Source organism: Rutidosis leptorrhynchoides, chromosome 2 (assembly GCF_046630445.1).
Source record: "Rutidosis leptorrhynchoides isolate AG116_Rl617_1_P2 chromosome 2, CSIRO_AGI_Rlap_v1, whole genome shotgun sequence".
NCBI classification, from domain to species: domain Eukaryota; kingdom Viridiplantae; phylum Streptophyta; class Magnoliopsida; order Asterales; family Asteraceae; genus Rutidosis; species Rutidosis leptorrhynchoides.
This window is the reverse complement of record NC_092334.1, coordinates 692,817,718-692,832,174: the sequence shown is the minus strand read 5'-3', so window position 1 is coordinate 692,832,174 and position 14,457 is coordinate 692,817,718. Positions and strand designations below refer to the sequence as shown.

Genomic DNA, 14,457 nt, shown 5'->3' with positions numbered 1-14,457 from the left:
AAATAGGCAAAACTTAACAAGGAGATAACTTAGGGACTAAGAAAACTCGATTTTGGAAACTTCTCCCAGTCAGGCCCTCATCGTGATCGCGACCCAGCACTCACGGTCGCGATGTCATGTGCAAAACGTGCTGAATCTTCTGTCTTTATGTCGCGATCGCGACAGGCTTGCTTCAGTTCAAAAAAGCTTCCTTGTTTAACGCGATTCGCACACCCAACAGATCCTGCATACGATTCGGGTTTCCTCCTGAAAGCGTGTGCGTGCGTGGCTAATGATCGCGAAGGTGATTAATCCCCCTGTGAGTGACGTGGACAACTTGCCTTTCAAAAAAATGTACTCCCTCTGTCACATATTAATAGTTCACAAACAAAAAACACACAATTTAAGAAATCTCATCATTATACTGTACTTTTCCTTTACTTTACAGTCTTTACCCCTTACCTTTTATCTATCTTTTTGTCTTATATGTGTAAAAGTAAAGGGTATAAATGAATGTTAACTTATTATTTAGAGTTCTCATTAATGTTTATAATATTATTAAGACTTTTCCGCTCCGTTGGTCCTTCAATTATACACGGAATTGCAATCCGAGTCCCTCAAGTTTTTTTTTTTGGATTTTCGAGTCCTTAAAATTGCAAAATTTTGCAATCCGAGTCCCTCCGTCAGTTTTTCGTCTAAATTAACCGTTAACCCTTGACATGTGCTATGCATGTGAGGGTAAAATCGTATTTTTTACTCTTTTCTTCGACTTTTTTTCTCCGTTGGTCCTTCGTTTATAGACAAAATTGCAATCCGAGTCCCTCAAGTTTTTTTTTAAGCTGGTAGCTGAAACTTATTATTTTTTTTATAAGTGTTTGGTAAACTAGCGGAAACTTATTTTTCGGTTCTTAAGCTCTATTTTTTTTTCATAAGCTACTACAAGTAGCTTATTTTTAAGAGCTTATGACTTTAATAAGCTCCACTTTTTTGTCTACCAAACGAAGCTTATGACTTGGAGCTTATTAAAGTCATAAGCTCAAACTCTTATAATCTTCTTGCACCAAACACACCTTTAGATTATATCTGCCGTTTAGCAAAGACCAAATATGGAATTCAAAGTTGTAAAAGGTAAAAAGTAAAAAAAGGGAAAATCAAAAACAAATCTCCTAAATAAATATGCACCACAAGATGAATCTTTGAAAAAAAAGATAAACGGTCAGGATTTACTCAAAGAACGCCGCGTTAGCAGGCAAACTCCTCACCCCCTTTCCCTTTTTAAACCCCCCCACTCTCATCAAATCCTTCCGTACCACTTTCACCATCTCTCTCTCTTACCCGGTAAGTATCTCCCTCTCTATATATCTTTCTTTCCGTCTCTATAATAAAATTCAATTTATTTATTTAATTTTAATTGTAATTGTAATTAAAAATTAAATTTCCGTTTTAATACATCTCGCACGTTTTCTTTACTTTTTCAAATCAGGGGTTTTTCTAGGGTTTCTAAATACTCCCTTCCGCCCTCTGTATACATATAAATCTGTCTCGATAGTTTCAATCCAATTCGTTCTTGTTCTCTTCCATTAATAAATTAACGATCCGCGTTTTCAATTCGTTTCTTTCGAATCATTAACCTAGGGTTTCAATTTTTGAATCGCTAACCCTAGTTTTTAGTTTTAACGCTCGCTTTCGAATTTGATTCGATTTAGGGTTTATCTTCGATACGGTTATCATTGTAACCCGATTCCTTTTATTCGTTTACCCTAATTTGACTGGTGAATGGTTTAGGGCTTGTTTTTTTATTAGATTAGACTGTTATTACTTTTCAAAACGCTATTATTCGTCGAATTTACTGTAAATTTTGGACACTTATTGCTGATTTAGATACGTGATATACACATAACTCTATACGCTTTGAAGATTCTGAAATTTGGATCGGAAATTTGTTGACTTTTCTTGGTACTCTACAATATTGTATGTCGTTTTGATGCTATGGGCATATATGAGTATTGTGAGTGTGTATACAGAGCTATTGTGAATTGAGTTTTATGGCACCTACTTTACCTGTTGAGTTTGTTGGGCAAAGAGTTTGTAAAGAGTCTACACAAAAGAATTTTACTCATATGATGGGGAAAAGTAGAAAAGTTTCTAAGGGTTACTCATTAGGGTTTGTTCCGGATTATCGGCATGCGGTTGATACAATGGCAGAATCAGAAGGATACGGTAGTTCAGGGAGGATAGATACCGAGATGGCCGGTTCAGACGATTCATGTGCACCTAAAAGGAAAACTATAAACTTGAGTAGTGATTCTTACCAGCAGTTTGGGGTACCTATTCAAGTTTTATCTTTATCTAAGCTGTCAAGAATTGAGAGGAAGGAACTGGGATCAAGATTGAAACGTGAGCTTGAACAAGTTAGAACGTTCCAGAAGAGTTTTGAACATGTTCTGTCACCAGCTATGTCGATACCTACTTCGCATTCGAAGAATCGGGGTCCCACAGGACGGGGTGGGAACAGAAATAGTGTGTCCCAAACTAAGAAGGCTGGATTGGCACCAACGACAGGGACGGGGCATGCGATGTTGATGAAACAATGCGACACATTGTTGAACCGGTTGATGAATCATAAATATGGTTGGGTTTTTAACACCCCTGTTGATGTAGTCGCTTTAAGAATCCCAGATTATTATACTGTTATCAAACATCCGATGGATTTGGGTACGGTGAAAACAAAGCTACACTCAGGGAAATATGTGGATCCGTGGGGTTTTGCGAGTGATGTTAGGTTGACTTTTTCAAATGCATTGACTTACAATCCACGTGGAAACAATGTGCATGTTATGGCTGAAACTTTGAGCAATTTTTTTGAAGTTAGATGGAAACCTATAGAGAAAAGGATACCAGTGGCTACTGATCAGGAGATTCCTATAAGGCAGAATGTTGTGGAAATTGAAACTGCTGTTCCTATGCCCCCTTTAAAAAAGAAGAGGACTGCATCGTTTGGAAACGAAATAAAGCAAGAACCGGTGAAGAGGATTATGTCGATTGCTGAAAAGCAGAAACTGAGCTCTGACTTGGAGGCTTCAATTGCTGATTTACCTGAAAGTATTATCAATTTTCTCAAGGAAAATAGTTCAAATGGGAATGACACAATGGATGATGAGATAGAGATTGAAATTGACGCTCTCAGTGATGATACATTGTACAAATTGAGGAAGCTTTTAGATGATTTTATGGTGGATAAACAAAAAAACACATCAAAAGCTGACACTTGCGAAATTGAGGTATGGGATTTATCTTTTCTAGATGTACTCGCTGAGTGTGCACATCAGATTTTTTGATTTCGTGTTTTTTGTTGCAGCTCCTCAATGAGTCGGGATTCAGCAACTCATCCATGCAAGCGTGCAAAGGTTGTATTCCCGGTCAATGATGAAAGTCAAACTTTTTATTTTTCTTCGTTTTTTAGATTTTTCTTTATCAATTTTCTGGCTGGTTACTCATTTGTTGTTAGTTACAGTTAATGATGGTAATGAGGAGGATATAGACATTGGTGGAAATGACCTGCCTATCTCAAGCTTTCCTCCGGTAGAAATAGAGAAGGATACAGCTGCCAAGAACAGTAAATGCAGTAGTTCAAGTAGCTCTAGTAGTGAATCTGGATCATCCAGTGGTTTGTGTTTCTTTGAGCCTTGTGAAATTTCATTAAATGAGTCTTTATGTTCTAATTAAACAGAAGTTTATTAACTACTTGAATAGCTTATCGGTTTTCTTGCTCTGGTGTTTTGATGACTTATTATCTCATCTCGTTGTTTAAATTCTCATCTAATTTGTTTAATGGCTGTTGATTGTGTGACCGCAAGTGTTTTTCTAAGGCAAAATCACACACCTGACACGAATTTTTCGGAATATATTTAAATGTCCATAGGTGGACTTGAACCCACCACCTCTTTAACTCTTTAACTATAAGATCTTTAATTTATATCTAGGAACCTGCTCTTTCTAACTTGTATATCGACGTAAAATGTTTTTGTTTGCATTTAAAAAGTAATTTGGAAAGTTGTGTCTTTTTGATGATGCAACAGTTTTAGTGGGTACCTTACGTGGTTCTACGGTTCGTATCTGATAGTCAATTGTTTGTTCCGATAACACTAGTTGATAGTTATGTCTATGGCGAACCAATGATTGTCTATTAAATAAAATGTATCATTGCATGTGCACATTAATATTTATACCAGGAGATTGTTCAAGTTTTGAAAGAAGATTTTCTTTCCCTTCGTGTGTTCTTGCAGAATCAGATTCAGACAGTTCGTCTGGCAGTAAATCAAATGCTGCAAGGCTTTCTGCTGCAGTGAACAAAATTACGGTATGCTGTTTATATGTCAGTTTAATAAACTATAAATACTGGACTGAAGTATGTATAAATTTTTAAAACCTTCTTTAGTTGCTTTATTTGAAGAAGTTATTAAAGTAAAATATATTAAAATCTCATTATCTGCTTATCACAACCTCAAACATTAAAAGCACATCCAAATACTCATTTCTAAAGAGCATTGTGACTACAGCTAATTATCTGATTATGATCTTTTAATCGTATATATGCTAACTACAGATAAAAAATTTGAATGGCCGCAATGCATTTGAATACTGATGTGTATGTGTTGCTCTTCTGTTAACTGTTAGGACACATTGGGCTCTGAAGCTAATGTAGAAAAAGTTACAGCTGTCCCTCGTGATGCAGAAGGTGAGTGTTATGTGTTTTAAGTAAAAAAAATTCAATATATGCAAAAAGTTAGAGGTGACAATTTCAGACCTTCACTTATGACTGCATCAACCAAAAAGGTTTACCTAAAAACTGAATTGGTAAACTGAAAAGGTTCACCTAAAAACTGAATTGGTAAACTGACATAACAGATGTTGCCATGGTTTATTTTTACCGGTTACAGACCCTTATAATTGTAATCACAATCAATGCATCGTCATATAATAACCCTAAAAGATGGACCGGAAAGTGTTACGGGGTCAATGCATCTCTGCGTATTTCGATACTAAAAAAATTTCCATTTTGACGCCAACTTGTTCTGACTTATTACCAAAAATGCCTGAACCACCCATCTTGCTACCTCTACTGTGACTAGCAATGTTACTGGATGATAATATGCATTTCCTTAGTTTTTACTTTTACTTGTATTTTTCCTTACAGATTCTGTAAATGGGGTGGGCCATGTTGAGCAGAAGTCTCACTCTATTCCTGTTTCTGGTGAAGTTGATGGGCGTCAAGAGGGTAAGCAAATGAAATAACGAAGAAATCTTGTGCTGTTAGTTTTGGGGCATCATCTCACACCGTAATGCTGTAACAAATTATAGGGGAGAATGCACCATCAGAGAGACAAGTCTCTCCCGATAAGCTGTATCGTGCAGCTCTTTTGCGAAGCCGTTTTGCTGACACCATACTCAAAGCCCAAGAGAAAACCAATGGAAAGGTATACTTTTGTCTGACATAAAATGGTGTGAATTTTGGCGCACTTTTGAATGTGTAAATTGAGTTCTATTTTATCTTCAATGGGTCAAAATAACCCCTTCAGCTCCATTAGAGTCGCTTGAATTTGTTATAAATAGGTTTGTGATGCCCAAAGACCCCCCCTTTCGAACTCGCATTTTCTTTAAAACCCTTCTGTTTTAAGTTTTTGATTGTTGCTGTAACATTACTGTTACAAATTATGGAGTATATTTTTATTTGATATAAAAGGGTTTTGGGCTTCACTTGACGTGTTCTGATCTTAAAAAAACCACTTTTGACCCATTACCGCACCTCCACAACCATCCATACCACCTTGAAAGCATGTAATTGCATTTACATAATTTGAGATTCTTGACCTGTTTTGACATAAGAGGGTTTTGGCTTACATAATTTGAGATTCTTGACCTGTTTTGACATAAGAGGGTTTTGGGCTTGGCTTGACCTGTTTTCATCTTACTAAATGACCTTTCTGACCCATCAATAGTATTCAACCTGCATATGCGTCCTTGGCCCCTCGAAAACATGTTACTGCATTTACCGATTGTGAGATTTTAATGCTGTGAGTTTCAGGTTGAGAAGCAGGATATTGAGAGGTTGAGGCTTGAAAAGGAAGAGCTAGAAAAGCGGAGAAAAGAAGGTTTCTGACTAGTGTGTTTATATATACGTATATACATAATGCATATCGTGTTATCACCACATTGTTCACTCATTGTGTATTTTAGTTTTGAAGTTCTATTATTACTGACACTATTAATTATTAATATTATTATTATGCTCTGGTATAGAAAAAGCCCGACTGCAAGCAGAAGCAAGGGCTGCCGAAGAGGCTAAACGAAATGCAGAGTTAGCAGCAGCTGCTGAAGCCAAAAGGAAAAGGGAACTTGAGAGGGAAGCTGCACGTGAAGCCATACAAAAGGTATCATAATTTTGCTTGTTTATTTGTGGAATTGCATTAAAAAAGTAGCCAACTTTAGTCAAATTTCTATTTTGGGTGACCGGCTTTTTGTGCTTTAGAGAAGGTGCTTGAATCTACAATAGTTTTGATAAAAGCTCTTAGGGGCTGTTTACTTTTTTATGTATTAAAACCTGTTTCCATTTGCCTCTTAATGAGTGGAGGAGTGTCTGAGTTTATGTCTCCTAGAAACAGACCAACCAGTTTTTTCAGATTAAGTGACAAAAAAAAAAACCAAAAATTTTACTTACTGAATTAAAAAGGAGATCATTAAATGGAATTCAACCATATATGTATTTCATAGCTATTCCTAATTTGGTTCATAATTTCTGATATCAACACTTACAAGTTTTTTTTTTCTATCGATCTCAGATGGAAAAGATGGTTGAGATCAATGACAATTCTCAGTTTCTAGAAGATCTGGAAATGCTTACTGTTGCACCCGCCGAGCCCTTGCAAAACTTCACAGATGAAAGTAGTGTAGATGGTTTTAACTTTACAGGAAAAGGGAATCCATTGGAGCAGCTCGGCTTATACATGAAAGATGATGATGAAGAAGAAGAAGACGACCCACAAGGTGCTCCTGTCACGGTAAATGATCCAGAAGAAGGAGAGATTGATTGAATGGTTTTTACTTTCATCAATTTCTTTGTTTTTAATGGCAAGTTTGGTATCTATGGAAGATGGAGATGGGTTCTTTTAAGCGAGGATTGGTTGATAGTTGGGTTTCAAAATTTCTTTTTCGGGTGTACAAGAGGAAATTTGGCAATTTGACGGTGGATTTCGTTTGTGCTTCTTCTAGTTTCGGTTTATTTTGTAGGTTAGTGAAAGGAGTTTTTTCTTAGCATGTAGTGAGGGTGTACTAGAGCAACTTTGCAGAAATTGCAAAATGGTCATTTCAAGGTTAGTCTTTAGAAACAAAATACGTAGTAGTAATGCTAAACAAAGTGTCGGTGCATAAGTTCCAATTTATCATCTTTCTGAGCAATAAATTTTGTTTTCTCTGATCTCAATATATGATAATAGTGATTTTTTTAAATTCGATATTTCTTGTGAAAATATGAAGACGGCAACTGCCCAGCAAATCTTGTGAATGTTAAGATAAACTTATTGCATAATTGTAAAGTTGCTACACATTAGAGATAAGTCAATGTCCAAACTGTAGAAAATTAGGCTGCTTACAGAAGTAGCCGCGCATATGTAAGCGTTAGCTTTCATTAACTAAAAGAAAGAGGAGGAGAAATCTAAGAATGAATCCAAATCGACCAAATAACTTGATGAAAAACCCGGATGGCACTAAATACAACCTGGGAAAAACTAGAAGGAACTAAATTTGTAAGGGGGGCTGCTATCCACAAAGCAATAGACCACCAGATTTAATTAAACTTCTTTCCATCCAACTATCAAATATAAGCTCTTCATTCTTCTCAAGTTCCAAATACTTGTTCATGTCGAATCGTGGATTATTAATTTCTCTGAGTTTAGCTGATCTTGCATTTGTTGAGTTAGTAGTTGTATGTTCAGGGTTCCAACTTCCATGGCTACTACTTGATTGGTTACCGTGTTCTTGGATCAATTCCAGATCCTAGAAATATACAATTAGTTACAACTTAGATAATTTTAAAAATTAAGCATTATATATATATATATATATATATATATAGGGGCAAGATCAATGGGGAAGTAACCAATCGGGGGGAAGCGGGGGGAAGCAAAATAAAAATAAAAAATTCGTTTTTTTTGAAATTTTTTTTTTCGGACATCAAGATCACACGAAAATATGAACATTTAGAAGAGACACTTCGTGATGAATGTTATTATTTAGGCGGGAAAACGATCGACAAAAATAATATTCAAGATAATATTGTTCGTGAAGAATATAAACGTTTTTTTTCTTCATGTTTTGTGAAGTAAAATTTAGCCCAGTTTAGGGTTTAGGGTTTGGTGTTTATTCCATAAACCCAAAACACCAAACCCTAAACCCTAAACCGTTCGTGTTAAAAACTCAATCTAAATCCTAAATCTAAACCCTAAATTTCTAAACCCTAATATCTAAACCCCAATAGCTAAAACCTCAAAATACGCTCGAAAAACACGATAATTGTTATATATTACTTCTTCGAGCGTTTTCCCGCCAAAATAAAAACATTTATCACAAAGTGTCTCTACTAAATGTTCATCTCATCTATAATGTTCGTGAATAAAGTTTTTACAAAAAACAAAAAAAAAAAAAAAAAAAAAAATTTGCTTCCCCCCGATTGGTTACTTCCCTCTTGATCCTACCACTATATATATATATATATATATATATATATATATATATATATATATATGGGCAGGATCAATGGGGAAGTAACCAATCGGGGGAAGTGGGGGGAAGCAATTTTTTTTTTTCGTTTTTTTTTTGGAATTTTTTTTCCCGGCATCAAGATCACACAAAAATATGAACATTTAGAAGAGACACTTCGTGATGAATGTTATTATTTAGGCGGGAAAACGATCGACAAAAATAACATTCAAGATAATATTGTTCGTGAAGAATATGAACGTTTTTGTGAAATAAAATTTAGCCCGATTTAGAGTTTAGGGTTTTGGGTTTGGTGTTTTGGGTTTATTCCATGAACCCTAAACACCAAACCCCGATTGGTTCATCCAAAAACACCAAACCCTAAACCCTAAACCCTAAAATCTAAACCGTTCGTGTTAAAAACTCAATCTAAATCCTAAATCTAAACCCTAATATCTAAACGCTATAAACCCTAATATCTAAACCCCGATAGCTAAAACCTCAACATACACTCGAAAAACACGATAATTGTTATATATTACTTCTTCGAGCGTTTTCCCGCCAAAATAAAAACATTTATCACAAAGTGTCTCTACTAAATGTTCATATTTTCATCCCATCTATAATGTTCGTGAACAAAGTTTTTTCAAAAAACGAAAAAAAAAAAGTTTTTGCTTCCCCCCGAATGGTTACTTCCCTCTTGATCCTACCACTATATATATATATATATATATATATATATATATATATATATATATATATATATATATATATATATATATATATATATATATATATATATAGGATCCTGCCCCTATATATATATATATATATATATATATATATAGGGGCAGGATCAATGGGGAAGTAACCAATCCAGGGGAAGCGGGGGGAAGCAAATTTTTTTTTTTTTTCGTTTTTTTGAAATACTTTTTTTTTCCCGGCATCAATATCACACGAAAATATGAACATTTAGAAGAGACACTTCGTGATGAATGTTATTATTTAGGCGGGAAAACGATCGACAAAAATAACATTCAAGATAATATTGTTCGTGAAGAATATGAACGTTTTTTTTTCTTCATGTTTTGTGAAGTAAAATTTAGCCCGATTTAGAGTTTAGGGTTTAGGGTTTGGTGTTTTGGATTTATTCCATAAACCAAAAACACCAAACCCTAAACCCTAAACCCTAAACTCTAAACTCTAAACCGTTCGTGTTAAAAACTCAATCTAAACCCTAAATCTAAACCCTAAACCCTAATATCTAAACCCTATAAACCCTAATATCTAAACCCTAATATCTAAACCCCAATAGCTAAAACCTCAAAATACGCTCGAAAAACACGATAATTGTTATATATTACTTCTTCGAGCGTTTTCCCGCCAAAATAAAAACATTTATCACAAAGTGTCTCTACTAAATGTTCATATTTTCATCTCATCTATAATGTTCGTGAACAAAGTTTTTCAAAAAACGAAAAAAGAAAAAAAAAGTTTTTGCTTCCCCCCGCTTCCCCCCGAATGGTTACTTCCCTCTTGATCCTACCACTATATATATATATATATATACTATATATATATATATATATATATATATATATATATATATATATATATATATATATATATATATATGCAGTTGATACTTCATACACATTAGAAAGACATACAACTCTATATAATTTTTTTTTTTTTTTGTGAGAAATGACAACGCAAATGATTTCACATATTAGCTAATTTTCTTAACGTTTAGTTGAAATTTACATCAGTTTTGCAGGTGAAAGTAGTTAGGAACTGGAACATCTATTCACATGTTTTATAACATTAGGTAGGTATAGCCGTATAGGTCAGCGTGTAATACCCTTTTACATAAGCATTTAAAAAAAGTTGGTATGACTATGTCTAATTTTTATAACAAAAACCTATGAAAGAATGTAATTAATTAAATATTTAATAGTAATACAGAAAAACAATTGAATGTTTGAAACTGATAAGCCTTTTTAACTAAAATTTTATTTTACCAAAACTGTGTCCCATACTCCCATTAACTTAAAGCTATAGATAGAGCTAGTGTATAAGAATAGCATCTGAAGCAAAGGCATCAATTTTGACCCATATACATACAAATAGGTAGATTTGGATGATTTTTTAATCTTTAAGGGATGTTTGCAGTAACAGCAATGGGTTAAATGAGTCAAATGGGTCGAGAGTTGCCCAAAGGTCTTCTAACATGGAGTATCGTAATTCATGGCATTCACAAAATTGGATTCAGACTGAGAATAATCATTTTAAAATATATATGATGAAGCAAATTTATAAAACCTATAATTTTTGGATAGTTATCGAGTACCTGTGACGGGTCCCACAGTTTTCTTTTTGGAGTTGTAGGCGGGTGCTTTGTATCCAAGCTTGTAGAAGGAACGGCATCATTGTCATCCCATTTTAACCAAGGTAGATTAATGCCCTCCATTTCAACAGAAACAGAGTTACCATTTTGGGTCAGAATTGCACCATCTCTTTGTTTAGTAGGTCCCACTAAAGAAGAACTTGTTGTATCACTTCTTTCTCCATCAAAAGAAGAAAAATCTGTGTGTTCAATATTTGATATAAAATCTTCAAAATACTTCTCCGCTTCTTCATTTAATCGTTTAGACACTCTGTTCCTATCGTTGCTTCTCTGAAAATTTAAACAATCAGCATTTAAAAGGTTACATTTCTGATGTGACAATCTCACAAATTATCAGTAACGGGTCAAAATAGGTTTGTGTCAGAGCATTTTACCCAAAAAACTTTTCAAGAATTTATATTTTCACGAACAATTAGTCTATCAAATATTGATACACGAATCATGCATAGTACCCTTTGGTGACTTTAACCAATTCACAAGTAATGGACTGAAATTTCCACCTTTCGGGAATACGAGACTTTCTGTGCATAAGCGTTGTTCTTTGACTCGGGAACCACCTCCCGAACAATCTTGTACCCATCTTGACCCCGTTGATCATCTAGTTTTCTCTCAGTTAATAGATCTTGTTTATGCTTCTCCGGCTTCATGTAAAATAAAAACATTAGGTCATTTAGTATTTAATCAAGCCACAAGAGCAGAAATAGATGCCAATCCAAAAAACTAGTAGAAGATTACTCCTATAAAAGATTAAAAAAAATGCCAATTGGCCTTATTTAACATGTCCATTTTATGACAAGAACTAAGAACTATTAAAGGCTTACCTGTTTTAACTTTGTAGTATAATTCTTTCTTGTGGTAGCGTCAGATTTGCTTGAATACAAGCGTTCACGCACAGATAATGCAGAAGGCTTTCGTTCCATGGTCTGTATTTGTTAAGTGAAAATTGAAGTAGTCAGAAAATATAGGAAAAAATAAGTAAAAACATCACATTTTTTAATCTAGTGCTAAACCTGTTCAAGCTCTGTCATGATTTCATTTACAGCAGATCTAAGTTCTTTTCTCATTGCTTCATAAAGCCCATTAGAATCATCTCCTGTAGGGTGGTCAATCTACATCATAAGATACGGTTGTCAGACATCAAGAAATTCACAATAAGCTAAAGATTTAATCCGCTAGTGATTTGTCTAATTTTGATTAACAAGTAATCATAATAATAAAATGGTTAGGATATTCAATGAGTATAATAAAATAAAGAATTCAGCCTGTTTGACACATCACCATCTACCAAAGATTTTTGTTTGACTTGTTTAGAGATAAAGACTACTCAGGTCCACACGTTCTTAAATAAACAGGTCGATATTGCCACCTCTAATAGTTAAACTTTCAGACAACAGAACAACCTTTTTTTGTGCATACACGGCTTGAATGGTCTTCTCAATTCCATTTCTCCCATAAGGACCATCTCTCAAATCATCATCAGTCAGTGCTGAAGACTGGCTCTACATGATTGCACATAATGAGTTTTGTTTTACATATAAGTCAAGACAAAGCTCGGCATAAAACGAAAATATTGATAACATCAAAAAAATGGGTAAGAAATTTCCTTAAACTACATAGTGTATAAACTTAAAAAACTTTTGATTACCGAGTAGCCATCGTGTGACCTGAATTGAGGTGCTTGGCTCATTGACCTGGTCAATCTTCGCTGGCTTGATACAGTGGGTCTTTGAAAAGAAGCAACCCGGCTATTGCTTCTACACTTAGACTGAGCTGAACTCCGGGAAAGATCTATATCACTCTGTCAATCATATGAAGTGAGCAGTTGAACATAATATACCATGAGAAAACACCCAAAAACTTATGAAACAAGATTCTCTTCAAATTTTTTTTTTTTTTTTTTTCATGATCAATAGAAGTAAAGAAGTTAAAGCAAATACACTCCATTTCACATTCTAATATACTTTGATTTCATTGAAATTCATTTAAACAATTAAACTAAAACCACAATATACCTCAGAGTCACTAATATGATGCCTAGCAACCGAAAGAGATCGTCTCCTTCTTGAATCACCGTTCAAAACAACCCTAGCAGTACCATCAACATTATTAACTACACTACTATTACCAGTAACATTACCATCATTTCGTCTTGCAACTGAAACAGACCGTCTCCTTCTCGAATCACCATTCAAACCACTACAACCACCATTAACAACACCAGCATTACCATCATTCCGTCTCGAAACCGATCTCCCACGCCTTCCATGAGAATCAGAAACATTCACACCACCACCACCACCATTAACACCAATACCAGGACTACTAACACCGTTACCACGCCTAGAAACCGACCTCGATCGCCTTCCAACCGGCGTCATCGCAGGCCTAATTTCAGACATCACACTCTCATCACTATTATCCTTACCGGAAAAAAACTCAATTGCTAAATCATCTAAACTAATTTCAGTAAAATCAGAACCTCTAACTGTGTTAACAAACTTACGTCTAGGTGTAGGTAAAACAACACCTGATTCACCTTCAATTTCTACCGGAAGCGGCCGTGAGAATCTACTCAAGCTCCTGGACCGACGGTGAGCCCTTGAATTTGAAGACGCCGGTGAATCGTCGGTTGACGGTGATGATTTACCGACCGGAGTTCTTTTTGTTGTCGATTTGAACGCCGATGTAGCCATCGGATAATTATTTTAACGATTAATTAGTGAAATTGAACATTAATTTAGTGAATTTGAATAATTTATGAGCTAGGGTTAGGTGGAGCTGACGATGATGTATGAGTTTATCGAAGAATTTTCAAATTGGGCGGATTATACATACAGGAGGGTGATTTGGATATTAATTTTAAATTTGAAATTGAAAATAAATGTAACTCTCGAGGTTACGAAATGATACGAATTTTTAAGGATTTAATATTTTAAGATGTGTTTTGACTTTTGAATGTGTCTTGCAATTGCAATAATGGCTAAAAAAATTTAAGGAGTTTAATTGTAGTAATAAATAAATATAAATACTCCGTAGTAAAAAATGGCTCAATTTGACCCTTGGAAAATTATATTTGAATTAAAATTAATAATTTAAAATTTATATAGTCATATAAAGCTTTTAATATAATAATTATAATTATTATAATTATAATAATTATTATTATATTATAATATTCAAATATGAATTCTTTTTACGAATTTAATTATGTTACATATGTATGCGAAAATACATGTCTATATATATTTCTAACAACAACGACAAGTTTCTTAGTCAAACGGGTCATTAAAATAAATTACTTTAGCATTTAAATTCAC

General features: G+C 34.4%; 2 protein-coding genes across 3 annotated transcripts; one reads left to right on the top strand and one right to left on the bottom strand.

The window, feature by feature from the left end:
* Nucleotides 1-1,585: 1,585 nt before the first annotated feature.
* On the top strand, nucleotides 1,586-7,453 carry LOC139894667 (transcription factor GTE9-like). The gene is made up of 10 exons (XM_071878069.1): nucleotides 1,586-3,260; nucleotides 3,338-3,386; nucleotides 3,494-3,646; nucleotides 4,266-4,339; nucleotides 4,657-4,717; nucleotides 5,177-5,257; nucleotides 5,341-5,456; nucleotides 6,065-6,131; nucleotides 6,280-6,410; nucleotides 6,819-7,453. Exons 1-10 carry the CDS (start codon nucleotides 2,025-2,027, stop codon nucleotides 7,068-7,070), a joined length of 2,220 nt encoding a protein of 739 aa, XP_071734170.1. The 5' UTR covers nucleotides 1,586-2,024; the 3' UTR covers nucleotides 7,071-7,453.
* Nucleotides 7,454-7,557: 104 nt separating this feature from the next.
* On the bottom strand, nucleotides 7,558-13,945 carry LOC139894069 (uncharacterized). 2 transcript variants are annotated; one of them, XM_071877268.1, is made up of 8 exons: nucleotides 13,153-13,945; nucleotides 12,786-12,938; nucleotides 12,541-12,639; nucleotides 12,151-12,249; nucleotides 11,962-12,063; nucleotides 11,641-11,781; nucleotides 11,084-11,410; nucleotides 7,558-8,031 (listed from the first exon to the last, which is right to left on the bottom strand). In XM_071877268.1, the coding sequence occupies exons 1-8, from the start codon at nucleotides 13,831-13,833 to the stop codon at nucleotides 7,795-7,797; spliced, it is 1,839 nt and encodes a 612-aa protein (XP_071733369.1). In that variant the 5' UTR covers nucleotides 13,834-13,945; the 3' UTR covers nucleotides 7,558-7,794. The 2 variants fall into 2 exon arrangements, with proteins under 2 accessions (XP_071733369.1, XP_071733370.1); XM_071877269.1 differs by having other exon boundaries at nucleotides 12,541-12,633.
* Between the last annotated feature and the right edge of the window lie 512 nt (nucleotides 13,946-14,457).

Bases quoted from the DNA above. Each gene is read 5' to 3' on its own strand.
- LOC139894667 (XM_071878069.1), top strand. From the start codon at position 2,025: ATGGCACCTACTTTACCTGTTGAGTTTGTTGGGCAAAGAGTTTGTAAA. The intron at 3,387-3,493 runs GTTGTATTCCCG...TGTTAGTTACAG, and splicing joins ATCCATGCAAGCGTGCAAAG to TTAATGATGGTAATGAGGAG. The intron at 6,411-6,818 runs GTATCATAATTT...TATCGATCTCAG, and splicing joins CACGTGAAGCCATACAAAAG to ATGGAAAAGATGGTTGAGAT.
- LOC139894069 (XM_071877268.1), bottom strand. From the start codon at position 13,833: ATGGCTACATCGGCGTTCAAATCGACAACAAAAAGAACTCCGGTCGGT. The intron at 11,411-11,640 runs GTGGAAATTTCA...TTAAATTTTCAG, and splicing joins AAGTCTCGTATTCCCGAAAG to AGAAGCAACGATAGGAACAG. The intron at 8,032-11,083 runs GTACTCGATAAC...GTATATTTCTAG, and splicing joins AACTGTGGGACCCGTCACAG to GATCTGGAATTGATCCAAGA.